Genomic DNA, 14,447 nt, shown 5'->3' with positions numbered 1-14,447 from the left:
AACCTGAAGTATCCTTTTTAGGATGTGAAAAGAATAGTGGAGGTAAAAATAGAAGGGAGAACATACATTCTGTCAGCCCCCTGAGGAATTCTGGGTAATTACAAAATCATTGCCGGCATCTCTACATGGCACACTAAGCCAGTGTTTCCAAAAAAATGTGTATATGTGGACCCACTTTTTAAAGATGACAAGATGTAGTGACTAAATTACTGTCATATCTGTATCACTGAATCTTTTTTCGAACGAGTAAATGACTCATTTCAAAGAGACGTTTACTAGACTAACTAAAATTGCATCTTATGCATGTTATTTTAAAACATATATGTATAAATCATATCTAAAATGAGGAAAATACTGCAAATTTGCTTCAGGACCTCAAAAATAACCTCCTGCGACCCAACTGTGGGTCCCGACCCAGTCTTTGACAATCACTGGTGTAGGTGATCCTGCACAAATCCCTCCCTAATCCCACTACGAAGCTACAATACGTTTTTATCCCATTAAACTGTCAAACATCAACATTTTAAGCGGTAAACTTCAGTTTACAGTCATGAATGTTGCCCGGCAACACAAGAACTACCATTAAACTATAAGACATGGAGACAGGAAGTCAGCTGATGGTCTTGAACTCATTTAGCAATAGCTTAACTGTAATGCTCAATACAGCTTTTATGTACACATTAAAAAAGTGGCACATACAGAAAAGCAATGCCAAATACATTCCAAGATGTTCTCGCTGCTTCTGCAGTGTTTGCAAAGCTTTATGACTCGCCTCACTTCTTCCATCACTGTGTCTCCTGCCCCCTAATACTTGATTACAGCCATTAGGAAAAGGCTCAGCTGTAATTAAATCTCATTGATCTACATGTGGAGGGACTGCTGCTGTGGCTCGGTGTGGACTTAACACCAATATCAGAGACTGTGTGTGGAGCTGCGACACACGACATACACACAGGCTCAAGCAGCTGACCTTATAAGGACTCTACGTTGCCTTCTATGCATTTAGACACCAAAGATGTTTACCTCACATTAACCCTTCTGTGACCATCGCTGACAGGATTTGGCATGCGTACTTGTCATTACCATAACTCCTGGACTGTTTGTAATATCTAGAACATCCGTCCAGGCTGTACCCCGCCTTTCGCCCTATGTCAGCTTAGACTGGCACAGCACCCCCCGCGACCCTCATGAGAAGGATAAAATTGTAGCCATGTCATTACGGTAGCCCTCAGGACCTCCGCAGAACGACCGTCCAATCACAGACAAGATTCACCAGCGCGTCACACGTTGACGTCAGCTTCTGAGTATCGTAATCCCTAAAGGCCCTGGTATACTACTTACTTGGTGAGCGGGGCTGGATCGGATCTGGATCTGTCCACACTCACCCAATGTGCTCTTTGCGTGCAGTTCCAAAACCTTGTATGTTGATAACGCAGTTCATGTCATGTGCAAGTTGTGCATTGGGTCTGCATGTGCTGTACACAGAAGTATACCAGGGCCTTAAATGGTTGAATAACTGCCAGATATTGAGCGTGAAAGTTATCTTGGAAAAAGGGGCAGAGGCACTCACTCATTGAACATTTTGTGACAATTCTACAGCCATAAAATCGGCCTGATTATCATGATGGTCATAAGAGGGTTAACCAAACCATAATTCAATGGTTCAGGTCCTCAGAAATTAGGTTTTGCCCCCTTTGGTCTCTATGGGGACGACACGTCCTGACAAGGCGAGGGTTTATGCCAGAAAAGGTCCTAAAGAGGTAACAAATACAAGAGTGCACACACACACACAGTAATACACTCACTCATCACATTATCCATAAGCAAATAGTGGCAAAAGCCCCAGGACAGTCTGAAGTCTGCTGTGGCTGGCATTACTGCATAACAAGGCAGGATTAATGGGCGACTGTGCAAGGAACTGGGGAAGCCAAGGGGCCAAGTGCAGGAGGGAGGAAGATAAAGAGTATACGGGAAAAGAACAATGCTCCAGTGGAGAAGTGGAGGCAGGTTTTAGCATATGCGGAGTGGAGAAAAACAGTTTAATGTGATTGAGAATGTAAATGGGGAAGTGATAAATATGCAGAATAAATACGAGAAGAAAAGCCAAAGACTGACTGTTTGTCCCCGCAGTGATAACGGCAGATGAGCTAACTCGACTTAGTTCGTCTCTGTAAAGGTGCAGAATTGACTCGCAGCCTGAATCACCTTGGAAAGCTGAGTCAAAGCTATAATGCCCTTCATTTCCAGGCGCCGCAGAAAAGTCATTTTGTGCCCCGAAATGGCACCGAGACCTTTTCAAAATTGCACTCGCACATGACAGACAACTTTCTTTCCCTTGCAGAGCCAAACGTTTGTGCGCAAATGGAGATTTCATTTAGTACCAGAAATAAGTCAATTATGACACAGTGCATCACATTAGGGGAAGGAAATGGATCTTTATATCTGGGTCTTTTTCACTAAGATTGCGTCTCCTTTAAAAAAAAATTAAGCTTGAGTAGTTCAACTGCAAGGTGGTAATGAGTCGTGATAATCGCAGATATACTCTGAACTCCGGGCTCTGCGTATTGTTCATTGTGCTATATGAAGGTGGATCTGCTGCTGATGAGGAGGGGAACATTTAACGTTCCATTAAAGCTGCAGTAGGAAATATAGCTAAGGGTTCAGTTTAATCCTTAATTCAATTACATTCTGATGTTTGGGATCATGGTAGAGTCTTTTGGAGTTGCAAGAAAGGAAATTGGCCAAAAACACGATTCTAAAAATCAGCGTTGGGAAAACCTGATCCTCCCATCCTTTTCAGGTGGCTTGCAGTGGTGACTTTCTCTTTCTCTGAACTGTCCTGTCATTGGTCAAAATCTCGTGAAATGGGCAAAAATTCCCTCAGGCTTCAAACACAGCTTAAGGAGGTGCAGTTCTCTAGGTGTGTTTGCAGAAGGAAGGACATTTACAATGTTCCGTGAATGCATCTCATATCACAACCTCTAATGCAGTGGTCAGCAATCGGTGGCCCAGATTATTTAATGAATCTGATCTTGAAATGATTTTCTTATCTTCAAAAAATATAAAAAATTCAGATTTCAGAGCTTTTATTCTGAAAAAATAGATTCTGTTGCTGGAATTTATGGTTAACCTAAATAAATGTTTGGTTTGAAAAATAAAAAATAAAAACACTGTTGTTGTCAGTCTGGTTTATGGAGTAAATATCCGTAAAGTTGACAGTACGAGTTTGTATCACGGCGATTAAAGCCAACGTCCACATTTTTGTCAGTATGTAGCAAACGTGAGTTCTTGCTACATTATACTATACACTAAATTATACACAAACCATCTTATACAGTTTGAGCTTATTTTGAATAGTCGTTTGTGAGACTCACCCTCAGATGGAACGGTCTGAGCAGGTCAGAGATGTGGTTGGACTGTGCTGTGTGATGGCCGTGGCCACAGTTTCCGCCTTTAATTGGCAGTTCCTCCGCATTCAGCAGCGAATGGTGAAGAGGATCCACTGAACCGCTGATTGGTTCCAGGTAGTACGTGTGACTTGTATTCAAGGATATCAGGCCCCTGTGGTAAAAAAAACAAAACAAAAGAAAAGAGAATGAGAAGAATAAATGAAGGCGATATCTGGAATCCGCTCATCAGTTTTTCATAGACTCTTTCATGTTAAAATGTTCTTAAACACCAGAGATAATGTTTTGTGTGGTGAATAAAACTCTCCCTGCTAAGGAAATTACAATTTACAAGGATTATTTATGTTTGAAACTAGCAAAGTGAGAACAAATATTAAATAGAGATGTGTGTCAGTTATGGGGGTAAAGTTACGGCATGAACTCAATGATAAGTTCTTGCATCTTACAATGTGAATTGACAGTCCAGTGTAGTGCAAGCATAACTTATAAGTTGTGAAAATCCAACAGTTTCTTTAGTTGTCGTCTAAAAAGAAGCAGTTCACCACACGTGACAACATTGAAATGCAGTCCACCACGGAGGTCCAGTGGGAGAGTGTGAAACTAGCGGAAGAGTGATGAGCTGTAATCTCCATCTCCCTAGGTGTTGAGGTCACTGAAAATTGACTGCTGCATCCTGCAGTGGAACTTTACTCTGCTTTGCCAGCAGAGCTGCAGTGGTTTACCATACACATACAGCACAGGTAGCTTAAGGTCAGCAGCATACAGTGTGGACGGATGTGAAGCTGTTTTCAGATGTCCGGAAAATTGGATCCAAGTGGACTTTGCCATCCACAGATGAAGAAAAACAGCAGGAAGTGTTCTGGGTCAGATGAGGTCATAAAAGCGATGAGGTCTCCAGAACATGCAGGCTGACTTCTATAGGCTGAGCTTGGAGGAAGCAGGGTTTGCACTCACCTTCTCTCACACTGTCACTTTTTTGGAGATTTTCCAGCTGTGTTTGCACTCGGGGCACCTTACATTCTAAACATGGCGTCTTTTTGGAGCAACACAACACTTTCAAAGTCCCTCAACTTCTCACAACCTTTTAATAACAGCATCCCATTGTGACTCATAACCACAACAGCTGTGATTAGTCCACTTGGTTTTTTACTTCCTATTACACTCGCCACTTCTTCTCCACTATTTCCCAGGCAAGTTGAACAAACAGGGAACACATCGAGGACACGCTGTGGGAGAAAACTCTCTTCCTGCAAAACAGCATCTTCAGTCAAAGTCGTTCTACAGTCATCAGCTCCAGCTCCGTTTCAGTCACTATTGTTTGAAATCCTGCTGCTGCCGAGTGGTACTGTAGGTCAATTCCCTGGTGAAACAAATAAGGGCACACAATGTGGCGTGTTATTTGTGTAAGTGACCAAAAGAATGTGCGAGAACCTGCGTCACAATATCGTGCAAGTAGAAATCTTGTTGAAATGGGGAAGTCAGTCAGTCAGTCATCATCTAACCGCTTTATCCTCCACCGGAGGGTCGCGGGGGGTCCTGTGCCAATCTCAGCTACATTGGGCGATAGGCGGGGTACACCCTGAACAGTTCACCAGTCCATCGCAGGGCCACACACAGATAGAGACAAACAACCATTCACTCTCACATACACTCCTATGGTCAATTTAGAGTGTCCAATTTACCTATTCCCCACATTGCATGTTTTTGGACTGTGGGAGGAAGCCGGAGAACCCGGAGAGAACCCACGCACACACTGGGAGAACATGCAAACTCCATGCAGAAAGGCCCTTGTTCCAACCAGGGCTCGAACCCGGGTCTTATCGCTGCAAGGCGAGAGTGCTAACCACTACATCACCGTGTGGCCCATGGGGAAGTGGGGTTTGTAAAAAAAATAAAAATACTTTACAGTATCTTAGCCTGGCTGATGTTTACCCCAAACATCTCGTCTTCTTTTTGCAGCATGTAGATCATCACAGTCTGGCAGGTTGTTTTTTTGTTTTTCTCCTCTCCACCAAAATGCTTCCATACATCAGATTTCAAAGCCCCTGGAGCTTTCGCAATCTCAAAATCTTCACCTCTCCTCCTTGCCATTTTGGCTGTGCTGAACCTGTGGAGGCTGTGTCGTTCTCACTGTCCTTCACAGTTTTTGCCCCGAGGACCTATCGTTTGATACTGTCACAGGTCCGCACCGGTTTTGTTCCTGCAATATCGTGGGATTGACAATCCCATTACATCCCTATTTAATACTACAGGTCAGGGAGTTGTGTTTTAATAGAGAAGTCAGGTAATATTGGTCTTCACTCTGGCAGCAGCCATGATCTGATTTCATGCTGCGAACAGCAGGAGTCTGTGAGCAGCAGGGAGCAGTGACAGGAGTTACCTCCAGGCTGAGGAGTTTCTGCCTAGCTCTTCATTTAACAGCTCACTGTAGCCACTCCTGACTCTTCCATTACCGCCTGACTTACTTCAAAGTGATACGGTGTCAGAAAAAGGATGGAAACGACTGGATTGTACATTTGGTAAAGTGCAGCGATCACTCATAAACACACTGCATTTCGTGTGAGTTCCTTATTTTTTTATTTTTTTAACTTTTTTAGAAGACGACTCGCGTTTCATCGTATCATCGTAGGAAGATCACAAACGGGAAAAGCTAAGTTTGCAGCATCACAGCATTAGCAGTTCTGCTGACACTGCTAAATATAACACAGCTGAATTTTGCAAGCATCCAAACTCATCAGGTCTTTCATTTTTACTTTTTTTGACCCCATTTTCATGAATTTTAATTATGTCAGTTTGGAAACCTCACTCAAGTCAAGTCAACTACGGAAAGGTGTCATTTGTACACTGGTTCTTTTCTCTTGTTGCTTTCAAAAACTTAGTGTCATAGTTGCCAAGTTTATTTCTTATAAGCAACTTTGGGCTTGTTTTTCTGTAAAGTCCCTTACAAATATTGGGAATCACGGGTTGTGTTTTTTGGGGGGAATTGTTGCTAAAATGTAGTTGCTTATTTGGGCAGAGTTTTTTACCCACCCGCGCCCTAATTCTGAGTACTGATGGTAAACTGTAACTAAAAGAAAAAAGGATGATGAACACGATAAGCAGCAATACTACATTGTGGATTCAGGACCATATTCATGTGTGCCAAGTTTAATTATCAATTATTGTCATTGCACTTAGTACAACATTGATTTGTAAAGCTGTTTTTATAACATTAAATAAATATTAACCTGCTGGTTTAAGTCTCTTGCTTGCTGCAGCCAGAGGTGTTCTCACGACCCCGAGCGTGTCGTGTTCAAAACCTACGCCGTAAACGCGAGTTCATACGAGTCCTATTTAAAGTCACAAAATAACCTCCCTCAAAAATCTTGATTTAAGTTTAAACAGCAGGGACATTTTAAAATAGTCACATAATAGCAAAGGAACTTACTAAAAAAAAAAAGTGAATACATTGAAAAACAAATTTAAAACTTTAAGACCTAAGGTTACTTTAATTAATTTTTTTTAAATATTTAATTACATTTCCAAAACTGCGGAAAGCAATTACAATGTTGGTTTTTTTTTATCAACCTTTCAATTTATACTTTATATTCATAAGTTTTACCCCCAGAGGCAAACAGATGAAGAATTCTATCCATCTCTATCCTGACCTTGAAAAGTAATGATTCATTCAATCTCGGCTCACTGCACCTCCGTGTGCATTTGAAGTTGCGTGAACACTTTTTCACCTTGTGTGAACACTTTGTCAGACGTTCTATTTATTTTACAGCGAACACAATATGCACAGAGAGACTCAAATTGGTTTCTGTCAAAGGAATGCCGCTGGTTATTCTCCTCATCCACGCTGCATGACCATACGGCTGCAGCTGAGCTCCGAGCCACGCTTTGTGGGGAAAACACAGAGGGTTTTTCCCTTTTCTTACTCAACGTCTTAAGTAATTACGTTGTCCGTATGTTCCAGGCTCTTCAACAATATCCCCTAAAACCCAACTCATTCGCTCGGAGTCGATACAAAACACTTTGTTATGTCATGAAAGTTGCCTGCAGTTAGAGCAGATCTGGGAGCGGCAGGGTCGCATTGAAAATGAAAACACTCAGCACTGCTGGAGGACTGCAAATAAGAGCGGAGAAGGTCAATGCGGAAACCCAACAAGATGTTCAGATCCCAAACTTTGTTATCGTGGCAGCAGGGGCCTCCGGTGACTTGTAATTTTGGCAATCATGAGGTTTTCCTTTCGGCACAATCCTCACTTCCCCTGTGAGTCATGAAGGGTGGTGCACTTTGGCCATTTCCAACAATAAGCTTTAAATCCACTTTCACGAGCCAAAGGAGTGCAATAAGTGTAGTTTCTGTACGGTTCTCTCTCCACTCGTCATGATCAAATCAAAAAGAGGGTTTCTGCCGCAGTCGCAGGAAAAGTCAGCGATCTCTAAACACCCTAATTCATATATCAGAGAACAGATCAGAGTTTGGTTGTGCGTTCACACCCTCCCAAACCAACCGCACTTTCCGAGAACTAGGGTTGGATTTAGAAGGAGCTGGTGTGAACGCACCCATAAACCGCCTCATACCAAGCTGTGAATTTGACAAACAACAGTTTTAATCGTAGTTTCCAGACAGATGTGTGTAAGCGCTGTTATTATTAAGTCTGTCCTGACAATTTGAGCAAGGTCAGCTTTGATTGTTTCACTGATTTGTAAGACTTTGACTCACATCATCCACAACAACATGCACTCTGATAGTTCTGATGTGTTGAAGGTCAAATGCTGAAAAAAGAGCCGCAATGTTGCTCAGCGAAATTTCAAAACTGTATTTGTTGAATACGGGTTAGAAAAAAATTGCTTAATCTGAGTAGAGCTGAAACGATTAATCAATTAATCGATTATTAAATTGATCGACAACTATTTTGATAATCGATTAATCGGTTTGAAGCTTTTTTCATGATTAAAACAAGATTTCCAATTGGTTAAGCTTCTCAAATGTGAATATTTCCTTAATTTCTTTGCTCTGGATAACAAAACAATCATTAAAAGTCAATCATTTTGGTTTGTGGACAGAACAAGACATTTGAGGTTTGACGAACACCGATCAACATTTTTTAAGGTTTTCTGATATTTAATGGACCAAACGATTAATCGAGAAAACAATCGACAGATTAATCGATTATGAAAATAATCGTTAGTTGCAGCTCTAGATCTGAGTATAAAAGCAAAGGTGATTGTTCACAAATTAAAAGTTTACAAAAGGCATTGTCATCAGTGCTGACGTTTCAAAATTTTAAATCGATAATGGAGTGGGATATTTATTTGTGTGGGACATTAAAAGGACAAAATGGATTTGTCAGATGACGACAGTCTTACTTCCTGAACTACACTTTCTCTCACCAAATCTCCGTCATATTTCCGTTGGTTTTATGCGTTTCCTTCCACGTCTCTCTGACATTACCATTTTATGCTCACGGTGCCATTATTCTGCCTCCATAACATTTATAATTTACAGGCGCGGTTGAGGCTTTTGTGAGGGAGTGACTTATAATGAGGATAATGACGGGGAGAGCTTTGATTCTGCGATCATCAAAAGTGACAAGGACAGCAAATGTCAGTTACTCTGCGTTCATCGTGGATGGAGAAACAAACTGCCGGAGTCGCTGAGCGAGGGGGAAAGTGGGGACGAGATGCAGATGTAAGCGTGTGACTTATTGAAGGGATAGTTCGGGTGTTTAAAGTGTCGTTGTATGAGATACTGACTTGTAGTCGGCGCTGACTGTGCAGTGTGAATAAGAACCAGCTTGAGATGCAAGGATTTCCAAGGGGACAAACATCATAATGAAAAACAGACAGAATGATCTACCTAATTCCTGAGTGTTTGCAAAAGGAAATACATTTACATGGTTCCATGAATGCATCTCATGGACAAAACGTGGCTGAAAACAGTCAGTTACAGTCCAATGTAAAATAAAATAAAACACATATAATACATAACAATCTAACATAAATACAACGGGAGAGTAAGACACTACATTCAAGAACATGTTTCCCACTTTATCTCATGTTAAACGGCATTTTTCTGATTAACCTCAGTGACACAAACTTACCAAACTATAAACACATCCACAACGTCTTGATATTTTATCGGGTGGGCTAATAACATTGTGTCTTCAGAGAGAGCGATCCTCAACAAACCCCAAAATAACACTCCCGGAGACTTGTGACCTCCGTTATCCTTGGAAGAGTTTGTGGACAAAAGGATATTGATTTGAGGTACTGTGTGTGTGTGGAGAAAAAAAAAAGGTCACCTTAAAGCTCATGCCTCTGTGTTTCCTGTGGTGTTGTGAATTAAGCTGCTGCAGCTCATGCCGTCACTCTTCTGTCACTGTCACCTCAGGTGAGGGACAAAGAACACGTGAAGACAAACGACGAATGAGAAAAACAGCGATTCAGTATAATTTGATTTGATTTCTAGGGGGAATGTCTCGGAAACGCAGCTTTGCATATATAACTAGATTCTATTCATGTTAACTGTATGTTTTATTCATAAAGCTGTTTGTACACCTATGTAGCCTTCAGTTAACAACAAAACTCAAAGAAATGTTTAGTTGAGGCACTTATGGCGCTTTATACATTATACAGTTCTACTACTCGGCTCTACTTGGTTATCAGGCACATCATTTTCTGTTACCATAGTACCATAAACTCAACGTGGTTAATTATTTTCCCCCAATAATGGTCTTAATTCTTCTTTTCTGAGGTCTGAAAATGTGCAGTTACCCTGCTCGGACCAATCAGTGCCCAAAGGTCTGTTTTAGTCGTTTCAGCTCGCTTGGAACCACACCAAGTACTATCACTATTGGAAAAGAGCTGACCCAATATAAAAAGCTCATTCTAAAGTAATGAAAAACAATTAATCAAATCAGATGATTGTACACTGGTAAAAAAAAAACCAAAAAACTGAACCTTTAAATGAAGGGAAAAATGTCCCGGAATTTAAAAGCTTGCAACTTTTTACCATTTCATCCCATGAGGAAACTTAAAGCAGTGACAGGATCTCAGAGTTGCATCAGGCAGCAAACCCGGGGACGACTCTGTGAATGACTGGGCATTAAAAGAGCATTCACATTCTGCTGGCTCACACAACTCAATTCTCTCCCCTCAACGTCTGCTCTGTTCTCATCAAAGCTGCTGTCAACAAGCAGGATCTGGCCACCTGCCTCGAGCGGGACAGAGGGACTGAAGAGTGCTGACGTGCGCGTCATCGCCGAGCCAGACGCCGAATCTGACACAAGAATATAAAGATTCTTTTACAACTTGATGGAAAAACTTCCTCCAACTCCTTATTTGTCAAGCAAACTTTTGGATTTAAACATTCCTGCCAAAGCTCCACCGAGCTCTAATTTAATGTCTCTTTTATTGGATCAAATTCAGGGACATATTGTTCATAAACAATATTTCCATTCACTTGTTTGTCCTGATTGAAATAGAGTTCATGTGTCAGCAGGTCTATAACCAAATAAACTAGATGGACGAGGATGATGCCAGCAGCAAAATCAATTAAAGGTTTTCAAATTAAAAACTGGAATAGAGCTGTACCAGCTTTTTTTTTTTTGTTCTCCTCCTTACTCAACAAAAGATGAGACTTTTAATTTTATAAACCGAGGCTAAAACACACCTCTGAGTCGTGAATTTTGTTAAGGATGTAAGTGAGACAGTTTGACCTCAACCGCCTCACAATTATGGATTTTTATTGGCTGATATTTGAAGCATGAAAAAGCCACTAGCTGATTCATTTACTGTAGCCCCTAACAACATTTCCAAGGGGACAAACATCATAATGAAAGAACATACATTTACAAGGTTCCATGAATGCATCTCTCAACGCTGCTCCTCTAAGCTCAACACAATGAAGACTCAATTTTCTTCTGTTTTACACCTGTCCGTCCCAAGTCCACCACTACCCTACATACTCTATATGGACAAAAGTATTTAGCCATACCTGTTAAGTATTGAATTCAGGTTTTTCATTTAGGCTTTGGCTTTATCTTCAGTGAGGGACAATCATAAAGCTTTAGCAGACCAAGACATTTTGGACAACGCTATGCTTGACTCTCCCAACGAGTTGTTTTTTGTTTGTTTCTACAAACTATTTATGATATAAAGTGGCATTTAAGTTTCTCAACATAACGGGCGGAGGAAGAGCAGCAATCGACCGCCACCGGAGGCAGCGTCCGCTGATATCGATAAGTGCTCAAATGCCCTATAGGAGCTGATGACTGCTAAAAAAACAATTTAACCTCTAAACTAGAGTTTACAGTGGTTATTTAATCAAATGAAAACTCAGTGAAAAAAATACAACATTCACCTTCTGTGTGAAAGGATTCAGTCAAAACAAAAACAACAGTGATGTGCAAATTAATCACAGGGAAAAACACTCAGACCTTAAGACTGCGGCGGCAAAACACAAGTGTGTTTATGACTTATGAACTCAAGAGTTTCATTAGGCGGAAAAAGACAGATGCATTGTTTTTGCTCTAACAATGACTAAGCAGGGGAAAGTCAGAGCAAGTGAGAGTCTCCTGACAGCAGTGATGGATAAGCATCGCGTCAAATATGCAAAAGATGAGTCACTCAAGGTTCAGCGGGCCTTTAAGATATCAGATGTGGAAAACACACACACACACACACACACACACACACACTGCAGTTATTGACACAGTGTGACTCTGGGGTCCAGACCTCCACTGTCTTCACTGACTCCTCTCCAATTTGTTTAAAGATAAGCATCGTATTAATTGAAATATTAAAAGGTATTACATCCAGATTTTGTGATAGCAAACGGCTGTTAAAAGGCTTCAGGATGAACCATTTAATTTTGCTTAAGCGGTGCTTATCTGCAATTAATTACACAACCACAAACTGGGCTGTTTGGCCCAAAGACTGCTGGGTAATCCAATTTTGATTAATATTGACTCTGTACTTAGTGAGAACTGTTTCTGTAGACATATATTTTCTGCCCGTGTCTTAAGTCGTCTCAGTTATTCAAATATTCTCCTGCACCTCCACATTTGGGACGTCACCATGCTGTGCAGATCGGTGTTGGGATGAGTTAATTCTACATTGTTAATGCCACTAACATAATTGCAAATAGATGTAAATTGATTATAATTAAATACAAACATATAACGTGTTTATTTCAGCATGTGTTGTGGTTACCAAAAAACTTAAAGAATTCAAATTCACTTGAGAACTATTTCTTTGTTTCTTCTTTGTTTTCTTTTTCTTTTTCTTTGTTTAATGACCTTGTTTGTTCAGCCTGGTTTTGTTTTGTTTTAGTTTACGCACATCTTCCTCGTGCTATGTCACATTTTTACCATCTATGTCCCGCGTTTATGTTGTTTGCAGAGAGCTAAGAAAATAATGATGAGTGGATGGATGAGTGACGGCATGATTACGTGACTCTTCGACCCCGTTGGTATGACAATCTGATACAATCATGTCCACACAGGCCTGAATGTGTTGACACATTCCTGAGGGTTAGGAAAAAAGCCCTTTAAAGTTGCGAGGATCAGCCAGAGAATGTCCTCACCAGGTCAAATTGTCCTGATAACGATAGGTTTGGACCAAAATTGTTGTAACTCTGGATTATAATACCAGGTTTCAACAGGGCTACCGGGAATGTGGAGACATAAAAACAACGTACCTGACTCCTGAGCATGTGCTGAGAGCGACCCAGGACTCTGGATGTCCGTTCACATGGCCGTGGTAGAAGCAGTGATCCTGAAAGAGTCCAAAGAAAATGACATCAATACGGGCCATTACAGCCATTAATTAATGTTTCTGAATGAGTTTGAGGAAGCAGAGCCTTAAAGGACATCATAGGAAGACTAAATGTCCCATTGAAGATTAAACATGAAAAACAAACAAGGCCGAATGTTTGACAGACGTGTGGAATTAAAGCAGTGGTGACTCACTGGCTGAGTCGTGTTGTTGTAGATGTTGCAGCGCTGACCTGACGGGCATTAATAGTATCTCAGTGGAATTAAACGCCTGTGTACGTGAAAGATTCTAGAATAGAATAGAACTTTATTTTGCTGCCACAACAGGGACATTTTCAACCATGTATTGCATGTTCAGAACTTTTGTTTGATGAGGATAGTGTACAGTATATACCCTGTAAGGACAGAATTGTCCATTGTTTCATAATATGCTCGTATCAAAAGAAGAGCCATTTCTGTCCATTTGCATGGTATAAATATGGTCTGAAATGGTTCAGTATGGCACGTATTTGTTTTGTGTTTCCATCAGGAACGGTACCAAAATAACCTTTTTAAGCAGAATAACCTTTTTAAGCAGTCAGTTGTGTTGCACACTAGTCCCCACAACACACTCAAAACTACACAAAAAGTTCTTTAACACTTCTACAAGAAATACAGTCATTATAAAAGAAGTCCATAGATAAGAATCAGGGATAAAGGGACTTATCTGCAAAGTCATGATCCCTATGTACACAGCTGAGAAGAGAACTATTAAGTAATGTTATCATTATATGGATATAAAATGTCCTCTGTCTTGATATAAGAGTTTGGTCAGCTCTAATGGATTGGTATAAAACGGAGGGCAGACTGTGCTCAATTACCTGCCGCTGGAAATGTTTCAGGAAACACTACCAATCAAACATATTGATTGCGAAACAGTCCGGAACAGCATCATCAAAATGTCTGTCACACGGCCTGAATCCAGTAAACATTTTCCTCCCACAAGCACATTTTGGCATTAACATGCAGGAATTAATCACTACCCTCCAATAACAGGCAAATACTATTACGCAAGTCTAAATTTAGGGCTAGTGGATTATTCCTGGGTGGCTGCATCTTGTATCCAAGTCTATAATGTCTTAAGAAGATGATGTTGAAGCATTCTCCTGCTGTAGACAAAGGTTTGTAAACTGCTAATTCTGTTGCACCAAGGCCCATAGAGCAAATTGGCTTTTTTATTTCACGGCAACACACGGGCTGCTAATCCGCTACTTCCTCGTTAGCTAAGTTTGTG

General features: G+C 40.9%; 1 protein-coding gene across 1 annotated transcript in view; it reads right to left on the bottom strand.

Moving 5' to 3' along the window:
• Positions 1 to 14,447, bottom strand: part of adam19a (ADAM metallopeptidase domain 19a) — a 156,087-nt gene that overhangs the window by 38,724 nt on the left and 102,916 nt on the right. The window contains exons 5-6 of the mRNA XM_044021542.1: positions 13,099 to 13,175; positions 3,375 to 3,561 (exon numbers count right to left, since the gene is read on the bottom strand). Of these exons, the coding sequence (XP_043877477.1) occupies positions 3,375 to 3,561; positions 13,099 to 13,175 (264 nt within the window). The remainder of the gene's footprint in view (positions 1 to 3,374; positions 3,562 to 13,098; positions 13,176 to 14,447) is intronic.

The sequence above is a fragment of the Solea senegalensis genome, linkage group LG3 (assembly GCF_019176455.1).
Source record: "Solea senegalensis isolate Sse05_10M linkage group LG3, IFAPA_SoseM_1, whole genome shotgun sequence".
Classification (NCBI taxonomy): domain Eukaryota; kingdom Metazoa; phylum Chordata; class Actinopteri; order Pleuronectiformes; family Soleidae; genus Solea; species Solea senegalensis.
This window is presented reverse-complemented; position numbering and strand designations above follow the sequence as displayed.